Here is a 19790-nt window from a genome sequence, read left to right on the forward strand (position 1 = left end):
GTCCCTCTGGTGGCTGATGCATCCGTTCTCCAACCTCAGGAACTGAAGGACGTGTGTGTGTGTGTGTGTGTGTGTCTGTATATATATATATATCTCCAGACAATGATGGATAACCTTGGTAATTTAAAGACTTCATCAAATTATTGTCAAGTTCTAGGAGTGTTCTTATGACACAGTTCAACCATGTGTGAATAAACGGTCTCGTATTAGAATTTAACTATGAAATGAACTATGGCTTGCCTCATTAAAAAAAAGTTGTTCTCGCTTTACCTGTAATTAGCACCTAATAAGTAATTAATTCATCTTATTTGAATTGGGATGAGAAATGCAGTAAAGTATTAAATCCTATATATTAATTAATTAATTTTATGTAGACAAAACATTTAGACAGTCAGTTATGACAAAGGATAGCATCCTCCATGCTTGCTCCTCTATTTCATGGTTAAGATGATGAAGCTATCTGTTTCTAGGTCTTTGCAAGTTGCTCTTGAGCTGGCAACTAGGAGATTCAGTCTCCTGTTGATTTCTTTGCTCTCTCTCTCTCTCTCGGAGTAACACCTACATTTGATGGCATATTTGATAGCTGAGACTGAAAACTTTCTGTATAGGGAATTGGAGCTGAGCGCTTTTGTCTTGTGACTGAATAACTGTGGTTTGGAACACTGATATGTTACCTTAGTACTGTTATATAATTTTGTGGTATTTATAGATATTTTTGTGTTAAGATTGCATTTGCTTGGATTGGTACTGTGTTCAAAAGGTGCAAAATATTAACTCAGCAAAAATAGTTTAAACAAGAGGGAAATATCTCAGTGCTGCTATTTAACTTACACGCATAAGTCATCATTTTCAGAACATGATTAAAGGCAAAGAGAACACTACACCACTGATAACAGTGGTGCATTATGAACAGCACTAAATGCCTTTCAAGTCCCAGCAAAAACAGATTCTCGTTCAATGACAAAGGGCTGCCAACGTGGAGGAAATATTTGGAACATGATTTATCATCACAAAACCCGTTTAAACTAATTAAGCTATACTGCTAGTTTAGTGACATCAAAATAAATTCGTTTTAAAAAATTGAGTTGACTTCAAACCATAAAAGATTGAGTTATTTCTAAGGTGGGACCTGCGAGGTCTAATGACAATGGCATGAGAACCATTATTGTGAACCAGACGGTCTTTCCCGCCTATTTTACACGTGCTCAGCAACCGGCGGATGTGACGTCTGCGGCGTCGACGCCAGCCTCCAGCTGGACGGGGTGGCAGTTGGAAGAGGCTCGCAACTGTGGGTCGTCAATAGGTTAGTTTTCTCCAGAAATAATTCGCGTTCGGAGCCATTTGCTTTCACTGCAGCGATTGTGGCGGCGGTGTGGGAATTGGATTCCGCCTCACTCGACGCCTGAGTTGGTCGAGGCCTGGCAGCTGCACACGGGGGTGAGCTTGGCTGCCCGTTCTCCGCGAGAAAATGCCTCGATTCGGCAGGGTGTTAAATAATATATTTGAAGTTGCTGTTAAAGGAGAATTGCAGGATAAAGTGTCATAAATGCATTTTGGTATATTTCCGAGCAACACGGCGACACGAAAAACTTACACTCTGGTTGTCTTTTGAATTGGAGCCAACAATAGGTGTCCCTTGATGATCACCGACATTTTCTCCCCGCTTTTCTATTCCGCCTCTTTCTAGTTATATCATTGCTCAAATGCTAAAGCCCCATCAGTGTTGGCTTCACTTCTTTCCGGAACAGTGCCTTGGACCAGTACAGCAACGGCATGCACGTTTCTGCCCCACCAAATGGCAAGCTCCCAAATAACTGGCATTCATTACGCTGGTAGCTTGCCCTCATTTTCGAAAATTTGGTTGACCCTCAACATTCTGGTGGTCTGTCCACTTCTCGCCCGGAGGGCATGAGTCGTGCAGTGCAGTTTTTTTTTGTTCAGTTTTTCGCCAAAGTGGATATCTAGGCTTTAGTCTGAAGTAGATATGACAAGGTAGAGCTGTGGTACAGTAGGCATGTGCTTCATCGCATGTAAACATGGAGAGGGGATCAGACACAACAACTTTCCTATTCCAGCTTTGTCTTCCTCTGAGGTATTGGCATACCTCAAGAGGTTCTGGAGCACATACTGGCTGCTGTACTTAAAATGTTGGCAACAGTTTGGGAGCGGATCAATTACTGGCCTCCTCTTGGATAAAGGTGAATACCATTCGGGCACATAGAGAGAGATGATGTTGAAAATTATTAGGGGGGTGGGGCGAGGGGAGGGAAAATGTTGATGTAAAATGTATTATGGGAATAGCATGCAATACAAGCAAGGTTACGGTCTGTAAACAATTTAGGTCTTTTCTTATCTGTGAACCTAGACAACGAATGAGCATTAAACGACTAGAAATATATTTGTGCAACTGGTGAGTATGGATAAACAGTAGAATCCTGAAATTGGTTGGGAAATTAGGCAGAAGGCAGTTATGTAGATCCACTATACAAACTCAAAGTTTGTTAATTGGATATTGCTGACATTTAATCCCCAACTGTTGCAGAATGTTAGTTGATCCAAATCCTGTTGTATACTGATAGGAATCTCTTGACTTTAGAATGCAGGCAAATAGATGCAAAATTTTCCGTGAGACATTGAGGTCAGTTAAGCCAGACTGGTTTTACGGAGATTTAACAGGAATGTGAAGTGAATATTTATAATGGTCTCTTTCCACATATTGCATTTATTATGTTACGCTATTTTGAGAAACATTTAAAAGAAAAGTATTAAGCAAAATTACTTTTACAGTGTTGATAAATTATTTCTAGAATCTTAAATAATGCTTTGAAAATTACAAGATAAACAAATTCTTGAACGATCCTGATCGATATTTTAGTGTCAGCCATAGCTAAGTTGGTAGCACCCTTGTCTTTGAGTCGGAGGGTTGTGGGCAGATTTGAGCACAAAAATCTAGGCTGACACTCCAGTGCAGTGCTAAGGGAGTAATGTAATGTGTTGTCGGAGGTGCCGTCTTTTGGATGAGATGTTAAACCGAGGCCCCGTCTGCACTCTCACGTGGATGTAAAAGATCCTGTGGCACTATTTTGAAGAAGAGCAGGGAAGTTATCTCCAGTGTCCTAGCCAATATTTATCCCTCAATCAACATCACTAAATCAGATTATCAGATCATTATCGCTGTGTGTGGAAGCTTGCAGTGTGCAAATTGGCTGCCACGTTTCCTACATTACAACAGGTACTACACTTCTAAAGTACTTCATTGGCTGTAAAGCGCTTTTGGATGTCTGGTGATCATGAAAGGCGCTATATAAATGCAAGTCTGTCTTTTCGTCGGTCTGTCTGCCTTTCTGTCTTGTCTTTCCATCCTGCTCCCTGTCCCGTTCTCTTTCTCCCCTGTGCTCTCCCTCTACTGTTCTATTGTGTGCCAATACTCACCAGCAACAAAGATGATTGAAGGTATAACAAGGACTTGAAAGGAATAAATGCTTTTATGGCGGGGTGGGGGCAGGGGAGGGGGGCTATATCTGCCACTCAAAGTGCAAGAATGAACCTCCATCCCTTTGTGCTACAGCACCTGCAACAGTATGCCAATTACACCAGAACCATGCCACATACTACAGGTTGAACCTTCCTTAGCCAGAACTCCCTTATCCTGAACCACCCCTTGTCCAGAACCATTCCTGGCCACCGCATGCGCAGAACTCCAACATGAACAAACTGAAGTCCTTCCTTGCTGCCGACTCCCGCAATCGCTGGCCTGACCATGCAATCCACCCCCCGCCCCCAATGATCTCTCTGCTGCACTCCCAGCCCCAAGCCAGCCAGCTCCGATATCCCCTTGCTCAGTACCTGTACCATCTAATTTAATGTGACCACCCCTCGTCCGGAAAAATCCCTTATCCAGAACAGGCCAGGTCCCGAGAGTTCCAGTTAAGGGAGGTTCAACCTGTACAAGAATTTCAACAGTTAAAAATGTGTAAACGTATCTTTCACAAGAACAAAACTATATTAACTCTGTTCTGGCAGAGTCACAGCAGATGACTAAAATCTGATGCCATAGTTATGGTCTTAGATCATTTTCTTCAATTTTTCTGGAGAAGAGTAACATGGTTAACCAATAAAGTAGTAATTCAGATATACTGCATGTTTTTTTCAATTTAGCAGTAACTTCTCTGAAAATCCCTACCCTACTCCTAATGGGCTCAATTTTCCCATTGATTTGTGTCGTTTTTTTGGAGCAGGCTGTTCTTTTTGGCCTAAGTTGTAAAACCACAGTTTACCCAATCAATTTGCACCAGTGTAACTCAGTAACGATTTTTTTAGGTCAGTTTTTTTTTCAGCCAAAGGGGGCGTAACCAGCCACCTACTCCAATTCTGGCCATTTAGGGAAGTTTGGCATGCTGAGAGTTATTCCAGTTGTGCTTAGGCCAGCGTATGTGGCCTCTGCAGAAAAACCTTCCGGAGAGTTAAGGAAATTGGCACAGCAGATGCCCAGACACACTAAAAGAATTGAAAAACACATAGCAGCAACTTACCTCCAACCCTGCCTAAAGGACTTGCCGGTCCCATTCTGTGTGTGTGAGAGAGAGAGAGAGAGAGAGAGAGAGAGAGAGATTTGAAACTGAAACTCCGGGGACTGAGAATGGGACTGGACCGGGTGAATGGGGACTGAGAATGGGACTGGACTGGCAAGCCCTTTGGGCGGGGTTGGAGGTAAGTTGCTGCTATGTGCTTTTCAATTCTTTTAATGTGTTGGGAATTGGCTGTATGCTTCACTTTGCAGCCTCAGCTCGCATTGTGTCCCTGATTACCATGGCAGCCTGATCTTTTTGGCGCAGATCAAAGCTCCACCCCCAAAACTAAAGGTCAGGTTACGCCATGCCAAAATGAAGAAATCCAATGGGGAAACTTAAAATATATTTTTTTGGCGTACTTGGGGCCCCAAAAAATCGGGCATAACTCTTCAAGTATGCCAAAAAAATGCTTTGGGGGGAAATTGAGCCCACAACTTGTTAATTGTAGTGACAAAATGCCAAATATTCCCTCTTTGTCCAGACTCCAAATTTGAGTTCGACATTAGCCATAGAAGTGAACGATAGGAGACATAAACCATAAAATAATGCATCTTAACTAATTATGTCACAATTAATTAGAAACATTGATTTAATTGCCTCTTTAGATGCTCACTGCTCAGGTATAAGACTGCACATTAATACAGTATTTTTCCATAAAATTACATTCGTAGAAGTCCTGTTAATTTTGATTGAAAAACGTTGAAGGCTATCCATAAAGGTATAAATTACACTCAGATTTTGTGAAAGTGTAGTGTTTACATTCCTGAAATATAAGCTGCATGTATTAATATTTAAATGTACTGTATCAGAAAGTGACATGTTTCATTTGTGCAACCGCAAATCCGGATCAATTCTTAATGTGTTACTGAAATGACATTCATGGCACCATTTTGTATTTTACTGTATTTCTTAATGTTTACAATGTCTTTGTACACCACTCACCAGAAAAGAATAGTTTAGCTGTCACATTTGCTTACATAACAACCATTGACTAGGAAGTGCTTTGGGAGAACCCGAGGACATGAAAGGCACTACTGTATATAAGTGTAAGTTCATTCTTTCCATCTATCTCCAAACTTTGTAAGCACTGTAGTGAATCTCTAAGTTAATGTTTATAATACAGTTAGCAAATAGTTTTCCAGAGGTTTGCTAGTTTTGTAATGGGGCAGACTGTAGATTTCATTGCAAAGATGAGCTAGACAGGCCAAATGACATTTCCCCCATCCATATGTACAGGTTGAACCTCACTTATCTGTAACCCTCGGGACCTGGTCTGTTCTGGATAAGGGATTTTTCTGGATGAGAGGTGATCATGTTAAATTGGATGGCACAGGTACTGAGCAAGGGGATATCGGGGCTGGCTGGCTTGGGGCTGGGAGTGCGGCAGAACGATCATGGGGGTGGCGGGGGGTGGATCGTGGGGTCAGGCCAGCGATTGCGGGAGTCGACAGCGAGGAAGGACTTCAATTTGTTCATGTTGGAGTTCTGCGCATGCACCACCCGGTGGCCGGGAATGGTTCTGGACGAGGGGTGGTTCTGGATAAGGGAGTTCTGGATAAGGGAGGTACAACCTGTACTTGTCTGTGATCTGTGCATCTTTGTTGATATTTTTAAAAACACAATGTAAATATGTAAATAATTGATCCTTCGCAAAATAGGTTGTTTGTCCCATTATTCAGTTGATACTGTATAACAAAAACAACTACAACTTGTATTTATATAGCGCCTTTAATGTAAAAAAAAATCCCAAGGTGCTTCACAAGAGTGTTATCAGTCAAAATTTGACACCGAGCCACGTGAGATATTAAAACAGGTGACCAAAAGCTTGGTCGAAGAGGTAGGTTTCTGCTGCGCAAGAGGCCAGAATTGGAGGAGTGAAGAGATCTCGGAGGGTTGTAGGGCTGGAGGAGGTTATAGAGATGGGGAGGGGCAAGGCCATGAAGGGATGAGAATTTTAAATTCAGGGATATAATGCTTAGGACCAGAAGGCTGAGTAACCTTCTTTCCATCAAATCAACTGAAAACGGAGGCTTTTAGCTGTAATCACTAAGTACATGCATCATTGATGATCTGACAGTATAAATGTTCCCTTTTTTGCTTTTCCATTTTGGACATGCTGTTGCAACTAATGACATTAGATACCTGGGATGTTGCTCATGTAGGCCCAAATAAAATATTGTTCAGTCACTGGAAATATAATGTGTGCTTTAATTAGCTTATTAAAGTCTAATATTTCCCTCTGTGCACCGCTTCCTATATGGAAATTAAATGGTGTAATTCGCATTGTTTTTTTCTGTGTTCTGTTTTTGTTCTCACTCAAGTCTGTTCTCCTGACTCTCCTTTTGATGCCTGCTTCTACTGGAGTTTTCAGGTATCTGCCTCTCCACAAGGAAAAAGTAAACTTGAGGGAATGATAGAAAAGTAGCAAAATAAGTAGTGATAGGAAATACAGAAATTGGGCAGGAGAGCAAAGTAAATGGGAAAGAAGACAATAAAATGAGGAAGCAAATATGCAGTTACAGCATATTAAAAAGATTAGCATTACTGAAAGTTGATAAGTCACCTGGAATACATCCTCGGTTGCTGAAAGAAGCAAAAGTAGAAATAGCAGAGACATTGGTCACAATCTTTTAATCCTCATTGGATACAGGAGAAATGCCAGACAACTGAAGGGTTGCTAATGTTATACCACTATTCAAGAAAGGGGCGAGGGATAAACCAGAAAACTACAGGCCAGTCAGCCTAACATTGGTGGTGGGGAAGTTATTGGAAACCACTATCAGGGACAAAATAAACTTTAATTTGGAAAGGCATAGGTTAATCAAGGAAAGCCAGCATGGATTTGTTAAAGCCAAATCATGTCTGACTAACTTGATTGAATTCTTTGAGGTAACAGAAAAGGTTGATCAAGGTAGTGCAGTAGATGGATATATAGACTTCAGGATGGCAGGGCAAGTTGACAAGATGGTTAACAAGCATATGGGTTGCTTGGGTTTATAAATAAAAGCATAGAATATAAAAGCAAATACATTTTGCGAGAACTTTATCACTGGTTAGGCCTCAGCTGGACTATTGTGGACAATTCTGGGCACCACGCACCAGGAAAGATATAAAGGCCTTGGAAAGGGTACAGAGAATGTTACCAGGGATGAGGGACTTCAGTTATGAGGAGAGGTTAGAATTGTTCTCCTTGGAACAGAGCAGGTTAAGAGGTGATCTAATTGAGTTTTCAGAATGATGAGAAGTTTTGATAGAGTAGATGGAGAAAAACTATCCCCTATTGAGGGGGTCAATAACCAGAGGTCATGTATTTAAAATCATTGGCAAAAGATCTAGAGGAGAGATAAGGAGAAATGTTTTCAGTGAGAGTTGTCGGGATCTGGAACACTTTACCTGAAAAGGTGGTGGAAGCTGATTCCATAAATCATTTTAAAAAGGAGTTGAACAGGTACTTAAGGATGAGGAACTTAGAGGGTTACAGACAACAAGTTGGGATATGGGACTAAGCACAACTGCTCTTTCAAAAAATCTGGGCACGACGGGCCGAATGGCTTCCTTCTGTGATGTAAGTTTTTATGACATAAGGCTACAAACGGAAAATTCAAAGGCATATATAAGGTCCTTCTCATCCTGCCCATTTTCAGGCTAAGAATATTTCACCCAATTTGCAACTAAATCTGAATGGAGCCCATCACTAATATTAATTTATATCTGCTTTCAGGATTTTACTTCGATTTTTCCAAAATGAAATTCTGTGCTAACACGTTCACATTTCACGTCAGTAGATGGGCCTTTACATATGCATGTAATTGTGACTGCAAAATGAACGACAGGTTGAGCATCCAGAATCTGGAATGTTCTGGAATCCAGACTCTGGGACGATCCGTGGCAGGGTCGTCCAGAATCTGCAAAATGTTCCGGAATCTGGACACCCTGTCAAACCGTTTCTACTGCCAGCCTGGCCCAGTGAAAAATCAAGAAATGAAATCCAACTACTGTACAGTGACACAAATTGCAAAAATAAAAACGGCAATCCTACCTGTTCCGGGCCAGGTCTTCACCGTCTCCGCACCGCTGCTCCTGGGTCCGCAGCAACTCTACAGCACAAGTTGCTTCGGCCAGAATCAACTCTACACGGCATACAGTCCCTTCGGCCAGAATCAATTCTGCACAGCACACAAGTCCCTTCGGCCAGAATCAACTGCACAGCACACAAGTCCCTTTGGCCAGAACCAACCAAGCTCCCGCGTGCAAGTCCCCGGCCAGAATCAAACTGCACAGCACACTGCAGCTCCCCAAAGCAGCAACCGCGCCATCGGATCGCCATGCCCCATGACTCTGAGCGGTGCTGACCCGACCTCACCGACCAGATTGCGATTTTAAGTTTGCACACCTGTACCTGTATAAAAAAAATACTACCTGCACTTGTACTGTACATGCACTTTTAAATTCAGCATTTAAAAAAAAAATAGTGGCATTAAACATTATAGGGCTACCCCAGCTGACCCACCTACACCCCATGCTGAGACCCTAGCTGACCCACCTACATCCAATGATCGGACCCCACCCAACCTGACTCCATTGCTGTGTTTTTCCCGATTTAAAGATCTGCACAGGTAAAGATTGTGAATTTGTGTTGTCATTGCAAACATGTCAAAAAGGCCAACATATACCCCAGTGGGTTCAGATAAAGGAAAGAGGAAGCATAGTTCACTTTCAATTGCCAAGAAAGTTGAGTTACTTCAGAGATTAGATAGAGATGCTTCAGTGAGAAGATTGAGTGATGAGTATGGTGTTGGACTCTCCATCTTGATATTAGAAAATAGAAAGAACAGCTCATGAAGTTTTATGCGGATAGTGATGTTCATAAGGAAATGAGTAAGAGAAAAGGTATGCATAAGCTGAAATGTGATGATTTGGATCAAGCAGTGATGGAATGGTGGCGACAGAGGCGAAGTGAAAAGGTTCTAGCCCAATGGTGGTGCAACAAGCCAAATATTCCATGCACAACTGGGGATTGAAACTCCATGCGAGTACTCTTCTGGTTGGCTAGCCAAATTTAAACGGAGTCATGGCATCAGGCAACTGAAAGTATGTGGTGAGAAAGCTTCAGTAGATTATGAGGCAGCTGAAAATTATATTGATGAGTTCAATGATGAAAACCTTTCACCTGAGCAAATGTACAATGCTGACGAGACAGCACTGTTTTGGCACTACGTACCGCGAAAGATATTAGCAGCAGCAGCAGAAGAAACGCAGCCAGCAGGTATTAAAGATGCCAAGGATAGGTTGACTGTGCTTGCTGCTGCAAATGCGGCTGGGATACACAAGTGTAAGCTTATGGTCATTGGGAGAAGCCAGTGTCCAAGATGTTTCAAGGGTTTGAGAGTATTGCCAGTGCATTATTATGCCAATAAGAAAGCATGGGTAATCTTTCTGAACTGGTTTGAGAAGAATTTTGTCCCTCAGGCGTGTGCTCATTGCATGGAAGCTGGCCTTGAGGAAAACTGCACAATATACTTGCTGCTAGACAATTGCTCAGCACATCCCGATGCTGAGCTTTTGGTAAAGGATAATGTCCATGAAATCTACTTACCTCCAAATGTCACTGATACAGCCAATGGACCAAGGAATTTTGAGATCGATGAAGTGTCTGTACAAAAACGAGTTTGAGGTGTTTACTTAATGCTGTGAACACAGGCATGGGAATAAAAGCTTTCTCTATCAAGGACGCCATATGGACAGCTGCGGATGCATAGAACTCGATAACTGCAGACACCTTGGTCAATGCTTAGCATAACATCTGGCCATCAACCATGTTTGCTGACGATGATGTTGATGATGCTCCTTGGGATTTTCAAGGCTTTTGTGTGTCTGGGGAGAAAGCAATGATTGCTCAACTTTTAGATTATGCAAGAGGGCTGACTTGCAAAGCTGTGCAGGAATTGAATGAGGACGATGTCTCAGAAGTCATGGACATAGACAACGATGCTCCCAATGTGCATGCAGTGACAGATGAAGAAATCATGCAGAGGGTTTTGCATCCAGAAGAAAAGGATGAAAGCAATGAGGATGATGATGATGATGCCTGTGATCAAGTTGAAAAAGCAATCAATCTTTGTCAAGAATTAATTCACGCTTTAGAGCAATGAAGCTTCATAAGTGAAGAAGAAATACTGCAGGTCTACAGAATTCGGGAAAGATTAGTGAAAGAAAAGCCCAAATTATTTAAACAAACAACAATATTAAATATCTTTCAAAAGATGTCGCAACAGAAGGCCCAAAACCAAAGCGTGCAACTACACCAGTAATTTCCACATTTGATAATCCTATTGCTGGCCCATCATCAGCCCCAGACATCATAGTTGAGCCCTCTACCTCAAGCACAACCTCCAGCCAACTGTAACTGTACCTGTTTATTTTTACTCTGTTTAACAAAAAAGCCTTCATTTACTCTTTTATATTTCATAAAGGTTTTTATTCATAACAGTTAAGTTATTATATTTCATGCTTTTGAGTACTGTACATTGCTTTTCAAATTTGAAGATGGTAGCAAAAGATACAGGCCGGGAAGCTCACATTAAGTACAGTTACAGAATACTGCGTTGTAAAAACGAGAGGGAGACTTGCCATGCATTGCGAAGAAGCAAGGACTACAAGGCCTGCGAGGAGAAGAACTACAAGATGACGTCCAAAAACCAAAAATATCGCAACCTGGGCCCAGGCATTTCCGGACTCGGGACGTGCTTCTGGCGTTCCGAAATTTGGAAATACCCGAACCTGGGTTCCTGGTGTTTCCGGATTTTGGACATCAGAAACATGTTCCGAAGTCCGGAAAAACATGAAAACCGGCTCGGCCTTGGTTCTGAGGTTGCCGGATTCGGGACGCTCAACCTGTCTTAAATTGAAGAATAGATCTTTTGGTTTTCTTTTAAATGTTTAAGGTTTGAACTTAACTTTAACTAGAAACATTGAAGAGAACATTATGGTGCTTGTTTTTATGATCTTTTTAGTATCTAAAAACAGAGGCTGATGAAGGGTGCACACCTGAAACATCATAACCTGTATTTTATCTTTACAGATGTTGACTAATTTGCAGCATATTATCTATTTTTATTTTAGATTTTCACTAATGGCAATTTTTCCTTTTTTTGTTTTATATACACTCATGCTGTGTACTAATAGACGTGGAGAAGATAATTTCCTTTATTGTGTGTTGCAATATCATAAACATGTTCTTTATGCACACAGTTACAATTATAAATTGTGAGCAGAAGAAATGTACCCCACGGGCCTATGCTGAAAATTTGAATGATTTATGGACAAACTTAATTCTTTTGTTTAGTGCCTTTGGCTAAAAAGTCTGGGCAAATGTGCAGGTGCTCTAAATGAAACTCAATAATACCTATTTAAAAAAAAACACAAGAATAAACCTGATTTACTTGATAATGAACATTCCATTGCGGGTTATTTTTCAATTTTCTGTCCTCTCCTCATTGCTCTTGTTTTGTGATATGGTTCCAGAGGTGGTGGCAGTCACCAGGTACATCATCCAAGTGGCCATTCTTTATATGAGCTCAGAGAGTGAGTGTTGATGGGCAATTGGACTGTAGGGACATCTTGTTTTTTTGTAAGGTACACTTTCAGAAGAGAATTATTGGATTACCATGGGCAGCTGATAACCTTCCTTCATTCATCCATATCAACAGCACAAGGTTATTAAAACTTTCATATATCTGCAATTAAACCTGGGAGCGTCCTGGTACATGTAACTCAGTACACCGCAACAGTGGCCCTAGTCTACTCTGCTGCAGAATACTGCTCTGCCTCATGATCATGTAGCCGCTGTGGATGTGGAGCTAAACGGCGCCATGAGGAAGGTATCAGGGGCACTCGGGTCCATTCCAACTGAGTGGCTCCAGTTGCTGTCCCACATTGGCCTGCATTCGCCGCGACACCACCATTTCTCTGTGAGATGGAAAAAATCATCAGCAACACCGACCTTCCGATTCACCATGAAAGTCACGCTGGCCATTCTGGGATACAGCAACCAATATTCGTGCAGCTGGTATTGACCCACTATCCAAATGGACGGAATCGTGAAACGCTGTGACATAAAGAACCAACCATCATCATCATAGGCAGTCCCTCGAACGAGGATGACTTGCTTCCACATGAGTTTACAGATGTTTCAATGAAGGACCCGATGTTCCAGTCCTGAACTCCAATTGAGGGGGTGGAAGATGCGTGGATTTTTTTTAACGTGAGGTGACTGTTACACACCAGCCACCACATGGGCTTGACAAAGCTAGGCCTTTATTCAGTGGCATGGGTTAACCAGGACGACTGGAGACCTGCTCTGCTGCACGGACCTAGTGCGCAGACATATTGCAGTGTGGGCAGGTCCGTGCTGCCCCTGGGCCCTCGGCTCTTTTGGGCCCCGTACCCTCATTCACTGCACTTCCACCACGATCTCTTGCCGCACCTCCGCCACGATCTCCCTCCGCACCAAACATTCGCCGAACCTCCGTCACGATCACCCACCAAATCTCAGTCACGATCCCTCTTCACTCCTCTGCCTCGATCACTCGTTGCAAGTCCGCCACGACCTTCCCGCTCCTCTGCTGTACCAGAGCCCCGCTGATGCTCCTGCCCACGCTCCAAATGACGACCTGGGTCCTGATGACGTTGCCCACCTCGAAGCCGGCGCACATTTGTGTCAGCTCGCGCTGAAAGCTGCAGTGGCATGCTCCAGCTCTATAGCCCTGACCTACGGAAATGTTCTCTCGCAGGATATCTGGGTGGCCCACGATATCCCAGGACCCGGTGCTCCACACCTCATCACTGACCCAACAGTCGAAGTCGCTGACTTCGACTTCCCTCTAAGTCAGTGGGCAGCGCTCAACTGAATCTGCACAGGGTATGGACAGTGCGGCCACCTGTTCCACAAGTGGCCGCATCGTCAGAAGAGTGACTGGCCATGAATCCCAGACCATGGAACATAGCAGAGCTCCTGCTCTTTTTAAAAAAAAAAAAAATGCCAAGGGATCCAAAGGGCTAGAAATTCAGTTTTTGATATCGTTTTTTCCCCCGTTATTTTACGGACAAAATACCACGAACAACGTTACCATTTTTTAAGGGGGTAAAATTGGCAAAAAAATGCGCCCGATGGTAAAAATCGACGTTGCACGAGGATTCGTGGTAGAAACCACAGTCCTCGCCAACTTTAGCCTGAGGCCTATCACCGCCAAAAATACAGGCCCTGGGAGGGGAGAAAACACACACAAAATTGCAAAAATCCAAAAAAAGTAAATCACAAAATTTTCACTATACACGTTAATGAATCACTGAAAAAGAATAAAAAAATAAAAACTTCAACTAACCTTCTTTGGGCTTCATACCTACCGCTATTAATGGTGCTTCAACACAGGTTTTTCTCTGGCGTGTCCCCCCTCCCCCCTCCCTGAATACTGGCTCACTGAACAGCCAATTTTAAGTGGTGCGTTTTTTTTTGTGTTGCATGTGGTCGATCTGCTTTTCGGCGATATTTCAAAACCGCCATTCGTTAACTTTGGCCAATTTAGGTGAGTACCTTTTACCTACAAAAAGGCGAAATAGCGCCAAAAAAACATGCGGAAGGCAGGCCAATTTCTCCCTCTTAGTATTCACCTGAGCTACAGGAACAGGCAGCTACTGCTTCGATTTAACATTTCATCCAAAAGATGGCATCTACAGTAATGCAGAACTCTCCTGAGCAGCATGCTTTTTGACTTATTTACCCACTGAGCCGTCAGGGTAAGTCATTCCCAAGTGTTTTATGCTGCAACAAAGACTAATAGTGAAAATGAACAATTTTAATCAGCATGGGATGTCATCATCATAGGCGGTCCCTTGAACGAGGATGACTTATTATCCTGGCATAAGCTGTGTCCTAATGTTCATTTGAAGTAGCAATATATTCAACAAATTTAAAATATAAAGCTATGATTATCCAGTGTATGGAATTACAGATTATTTTGAAGGGACAGTGTACATTTTGTGAATAATACAGAAGAACTTTGCCCAGTTACTATGCAATCCATTAGACTGCAAGCAGAATCTTGCATGTTGGACAACTGGAAAATGGAACCTTGTTAATGACTCCAGTATCGTTTTCTGCTGTTGGTAGCATGTGAAAAAGAAAGGAACAGAAGGAGGATGTTTTTTAGTTAAGGGATTTATTCTCAAAAGGGCATTTATGGGCTTGATGTTGAGAAGTCTGTGCTGAATTTAAGAACCTATGGTCCAGAATGAGAAAAAGACCATTTGGCCCATCAGGCACACGCCACTTGGAATCCACATATGTTTATTCAATCATGGTTTTCCCTTCCCTTCCCCTCCTTGTTGATTCCTACTTTCAGAAACACTACATTTCTTTCCTATCTCTTGACTTTCTAGCTCTTATGGGTTCAAATCATCAAATCCAATTAGGTCTGCGCTCTAGTGGCTTCATATGTTAGATTTTCATTTGAGGTGCTGAATCAGCGCCTGATGGATGGAGTGATGAAAAGTGAGAGGTTTGAACCATTTTGACTGTCCCTATCGTGTGACAGGCGAGTTGTCTCATCAGTGAGGGAGGTGGGATTTCAGGCAGGCATAGCGTATATATGAGGACTAGTGCATCTCTTAAAGTAAGGACGTCCTTTTAGCTGCAGAGTTGGAGCACAAAATAGAAATCTACACCTCGTATCTACTCTATTGCTGTATGAACATGTTTTGTTTTAATTTAGCTTTTCTTGAATGTTACCCCCTGCCCCTCCCGGATGTGTGTGTATATATATATATGCATGTGTGTGTCTATATATATTATTCACAAACCATATACAGGCTAACAAAAGAGTTCCCATTATATTTTATATGAAGTATAAATAGATCTTGTTTGTTTTTTTTGACTATTTTAAGACGTCTAGCAACTATTAATGTGATAGTGAGATTAATATTTCAGTAAGATTAATATTTCAGTGTTACAGCATGTCATCATTTATAAAACAAAACCATTGACTAATTCTTCTATCTTTATTAACAATTCTCTTGATAATAGCTTATAAATATTTATAGTTAATCTGCTGGAAAGAATGCCCTGACTGGTAACACGGTTTCCCTAGGGTGATATTTTAGCTATGTGTTTTCTCTTCACCTAGCTCACATCTACTCATATCAAACTTCACTAGTGGTTCATAATTTTATAGATGTTTTCTTCTGTGCAAAAAACAAATATTTTCCTGTTTGCAAAAAATTGTCCTAGCTAAGATTGTGTAATTCTAAATGCACTGACGTGGTCTCCCTCCCTAACCACTTGTGATCCTGTTTAGAAATTCTGCTATAAATCACATTATATACTTTGTAATTAAATTATGTATTAAAATTTCTGTTCAACAGGGATTTTTTTTTTCAGCTACTAATTCTGCATAAATTAACAGCTGCAAAAATAATTTTAAAGCATTTGATTTAAAAAATCCTAGTTCATCCTATAGTCTTTCCATGAGCTAATGTTTATCTCACAATAGTAATGGAAAACAGTGGTTTAGAAAATATAATTCTGTACCATTCATAAGATAGTATTTCGAAATTGTTGTGTACGATGCGCAGTATTTAATGTTATAGTACAGTGCATACTAAGACATAAGAATATAATTCTAATCCTAAATATAGACAATGGAGTCTGTTTTAAAAAAAAAAATCAAGTAGGGTTCTGTAGGATTTTTATAAATGCTCCTTTGTTGATTTGCTGTGGTTCATGAGTGTATATAGCAGGAGTAATTTACATCAGTCAAGCAATCAATGAATGAGTAAAATAAATTTTGACTGCTCAGCTGTTGTTCAATCCATTTTCTTTATTGTTCTGCATTATAACCGTGTGTAACCTAGCTCAGCTTACGTTATAAGTATCTGCCTACATTTAAATTAGAATAAAATAGGCAAACTGAAACATTGGGCTAGACTTTCCCTGAAGCTTTCCCACTGCCGGATTGCCGCCCAAAAAGACCGCTAAGATTCTTCAAATAATGCTGGCGAAAAATTACATAAAAAAAGGAAAAAATATCACCTGGTGAGAAAATGGATTTTACACGTAGATTCTTGGCGGTTAAATGCAATCCTTGGCAAAATGGGTGGTTCTTAATTCAAAATTTAGACCGAGGCTGCGGTTGGGCCCAGGGAGGGGGGCAAACTCAAAAAAAAAAAATATTTTTTCAATGAAACAAAAAATAAAAATTTAGAAAACATTCTCGACTCTTTTTAACTTAATCGTCGTGAAAGAATTTTAAAATATAAAAAAACCTTTAACTTACCTTTCTTTGCAGGGTACTTAACTACCGCCCTGTTCCGGCAGCTTTTCATGAGCGGTTTATACAATCTTACCTATGGGTCACCGCTGAGGCAAAACTTGGACCATGGCAGTTTTCTCGGCGGTGCATGTGGGCAGTCTGCTCCCAAACGATATTTTGAAAATGTCGGCGGAACTCTTTTTATAAAAAAAAACTGAAGTGGAAACTTTCGCCGGGTGGTTTTCCGCCAAAAAAAAGTTGTACCGCTGAGAAAACCGCTAAAAATGAAGAGTAAAGTCTAGCCCATTGTTTTGAATAGATTACAGGGCTGGGCACATTTACGAAAATGCACAGTCCAAGATATGCTGAGTTAAAGAAAGCAGGAGATGTTCAGAAATGGAATATTCACCTTTTTCAATGAGTTTAACTATTAAATCCTAGAAGATAAATTTGGAATTGATTCTTGGTCAACTTAAAAATAGAATAAGCTTAACATACAAGGAGTAAACTATAAGTACTTTTAATGTTAATCAACAGCGGCATAACACAAAAGTGAAGGGATGTTACTTATTGCAACAATTCCTGATATATAATAGAAGAACCCTGCACACAAACAATGGGGTTTGGCATACTTAAACACACAAAAAAGGAATCTTGAGAGCTTGATGAGCCCATATATCCATGACCAAGGACAGTAAGCGGGTACGGTATCATAGTGGAGCGATGTCTCCGCAAGATCCTGCAAATCCCCTGGGAGGACAGATGCACAAACGTTAGCGTCCTTGTCCAGGCCAACATCCCCAGCATTGAAGCACTGACCACACTTGATCAGCTCCACTGGGCAGGCCACGTAGTTCGCATGCCAGACACGAGACTCCCAAAGCAAGCGCTCTACTCTGAACTCGTCCACGGCAAACGAGCCAAAGGCGGGCAGAGGAAACGTTACAAGGACACCCTCAAAGCCTCCCTGATAAAGTGCGGCATCCCCACTGACACCTGGGAGTCCCTGGCCATAGACTGCCCGAAGTGGAGGAAGTGCATTCGGGAGGGTGCTGAGCTCCTCGAGTATTGTTGCCGAGAGCATGCAGAAATCAAGTGCAGGCAACGGAAGGAGCGTGCGGCAAATCAGGCTCCCTGCCCACCCATTCCCTCAACGACTATCTGTCCCACCTATGACAGAGACTGTGGTTCTCGTATTGGATTGTAAAGCCACCTAAGAACTCATGCTAAGAGTGGAAGTAAGTCTTCCTTGATTCCGAGGGACTGCCTATGATGATGATGGTTACGTTACTGGACTAGTAATTCAGAAGCCTGGACTAATGATCTGGGGACATGGGGAATTTAAATTCAGTTAATTAAATACATTTATAAAAATCTATTAAATTAATGTCCTTACTAGTTCTGGTTTGTATGTGACCCATGGCAACGTGGTTGACTCTTAACTGTCACAAACCACTCCATTGTACCAAACCACTGTGACAAACTATAATAAAACTGGATGGGCTAGGACAGACCACCCAGCATCTACCTAGGCATTGGATTCAGACATGACTAACACACACCCAGCCAAATAGACCCTGCAAAATCGTCCCAACATCTGGGAACTTGTGCCAAAATTGGGAATGCTGTCCCACAGACGAGTCATGCAATGGCCAGACTCTGAGCAAACGTCCCAGATTCTTCCATCACCATCCCTGAGTATGTCCTGTCTCACTGGCAGGGCAGACCTACCAGAGTGACGGCACAGATGTATATAGTCAGGAGTGGTCCTGGGAATCATCAACATGAATTCAGGACACCATGAAGTCTCATGACATCAGGTCAACATGGGCAAGCAAATTTTCTGTAATTTACTACCTACTGCCCTCCCTCAGCTGATGACTCAGTACTCCTCCATGTTGAATACCACTTGGAAGAAACAAGTGACCGCAAGGGCGCATAATGTACTCTGGGAGGGGGACTTCAATGTCCATCACACAATAGTAATAGAAAGAATGGTTTAGTAAATATAATCCAAATATTGGCTTGGTAGCAACATTACTGAATGAACTGGCCAAGCCCTGAAGGACATAAATGCCAGACTGGGCCTGCGGCAGGAACCAACATGAGTGGAAAAACCTACTTGACAGAGTATAAATCAAGAAATAATGGAGACTTGCAAGAAAGGTATGGCAATAATCATGGATGATTTTAATCTTCATATTGATTGGACAAATCAAATTGGTCAAGGTAGCCTTGAGGAAGAGTTCATAGAGTGTATCCGGGATAGTTTCCTTGAACAGTACGTTGTGGAACCAATCAGGGAGAAGGCTATCTTAGATCTAGTACTGTGTAATGGGACAGGATTAATAAATGATCTCATAGTAAAGGATCCTCTAAGAGAGTGATCATGGCATGGTTGAATTTCAAATTCAGTTGGAGGGTGAGGAAGTTGGGTCTCAAACCAGTGTCCTGATCTTAAATAAAAGCAATTACAAAGGTATGAAGGCAGAGTTGGCCTGGGAAACTAGATTAAGGTGTAAGGTGGTTGATGAACAGTAGCAGACATTTAAGGAGATAATCCATAACTCTCAACAAACATATATTCCAGTGAGAAGGAAAAACTTTGAGAAGGGAGAACCATCTGTGGCTAACTAAGGAAGTTAGAAAAATTAGCAAAGGACAACTAAAAAACACAGGCTAAGTGAGTGGCCAAACATTTGGCAGATGAAGTATAATATGGGAAAGTGTGAGGTTACCCACTTTGGCAGGAAAAATAAAAAAGCAAATTATTATTTAAATGGAGAGAGATTACAAAATGCTGCAGTACAGAGGGATCTGGGAGTCCTTGTGCATGAAACACAAAAAGTGAGTGCAGGTACAGCAAGTAATCAGGTAGACAACGGGAATGTTGGTCTTTATTGCAAGGGGGATG

The 19790-nt window shown here is 41.7% G+C and overlaps 1 protein-coding gene across 7 annotated transcripts in view; it reads left to right on the top strand.

Annotated features, from left to right (window-relative positions):
* Window positions 1–1226: 1226 nt before the first annotated feature.
* The window catches only part of plekhg4 (pleckstrin homology domain containing, family G (with RhoGef domain) member 4), a 447922-nt gene continuing 429358 nt past the window's right edge, over window positions 1227–19790 (top strand). For 5 of the 7 annotated variants that reach the window (XM_070897919.1, XM_070897920.1, XM_070897922.1 and 2 more), the window contains exon 1: window positions 5575–5617. In XM_070897919.1, coding sequence (XP_070754020.1) covers window positions 5593–5617 — 25 coding nt within the window. In that variant the 5' untranslated portion in view covers window positions 5575–5592. Of the gene's footprint in view, window positions 1304–1364; window positions 1438–5574; window positions 5618–19790 lie in introns of those variants that run through there. The other 2 variants (XM_070897923.1, XM_070897924.1) reach the window with 2 other exon arrangements.

The sequence above is a fragment of the Pristiophorus japonicus genome, chromosome 13, assembly GCF_044704955.1.
Source record: "Pristiophorus japonicus isolate sPriJap1 chromosome 13, sPriJap1.hap1, whole genome shotgun sequence".
NCBI lineage: Eukaryota > Metazoa > Chordata > Chondrichthyes > Pristiophoridae > Pristiophorus > Pristiophorus japonicus.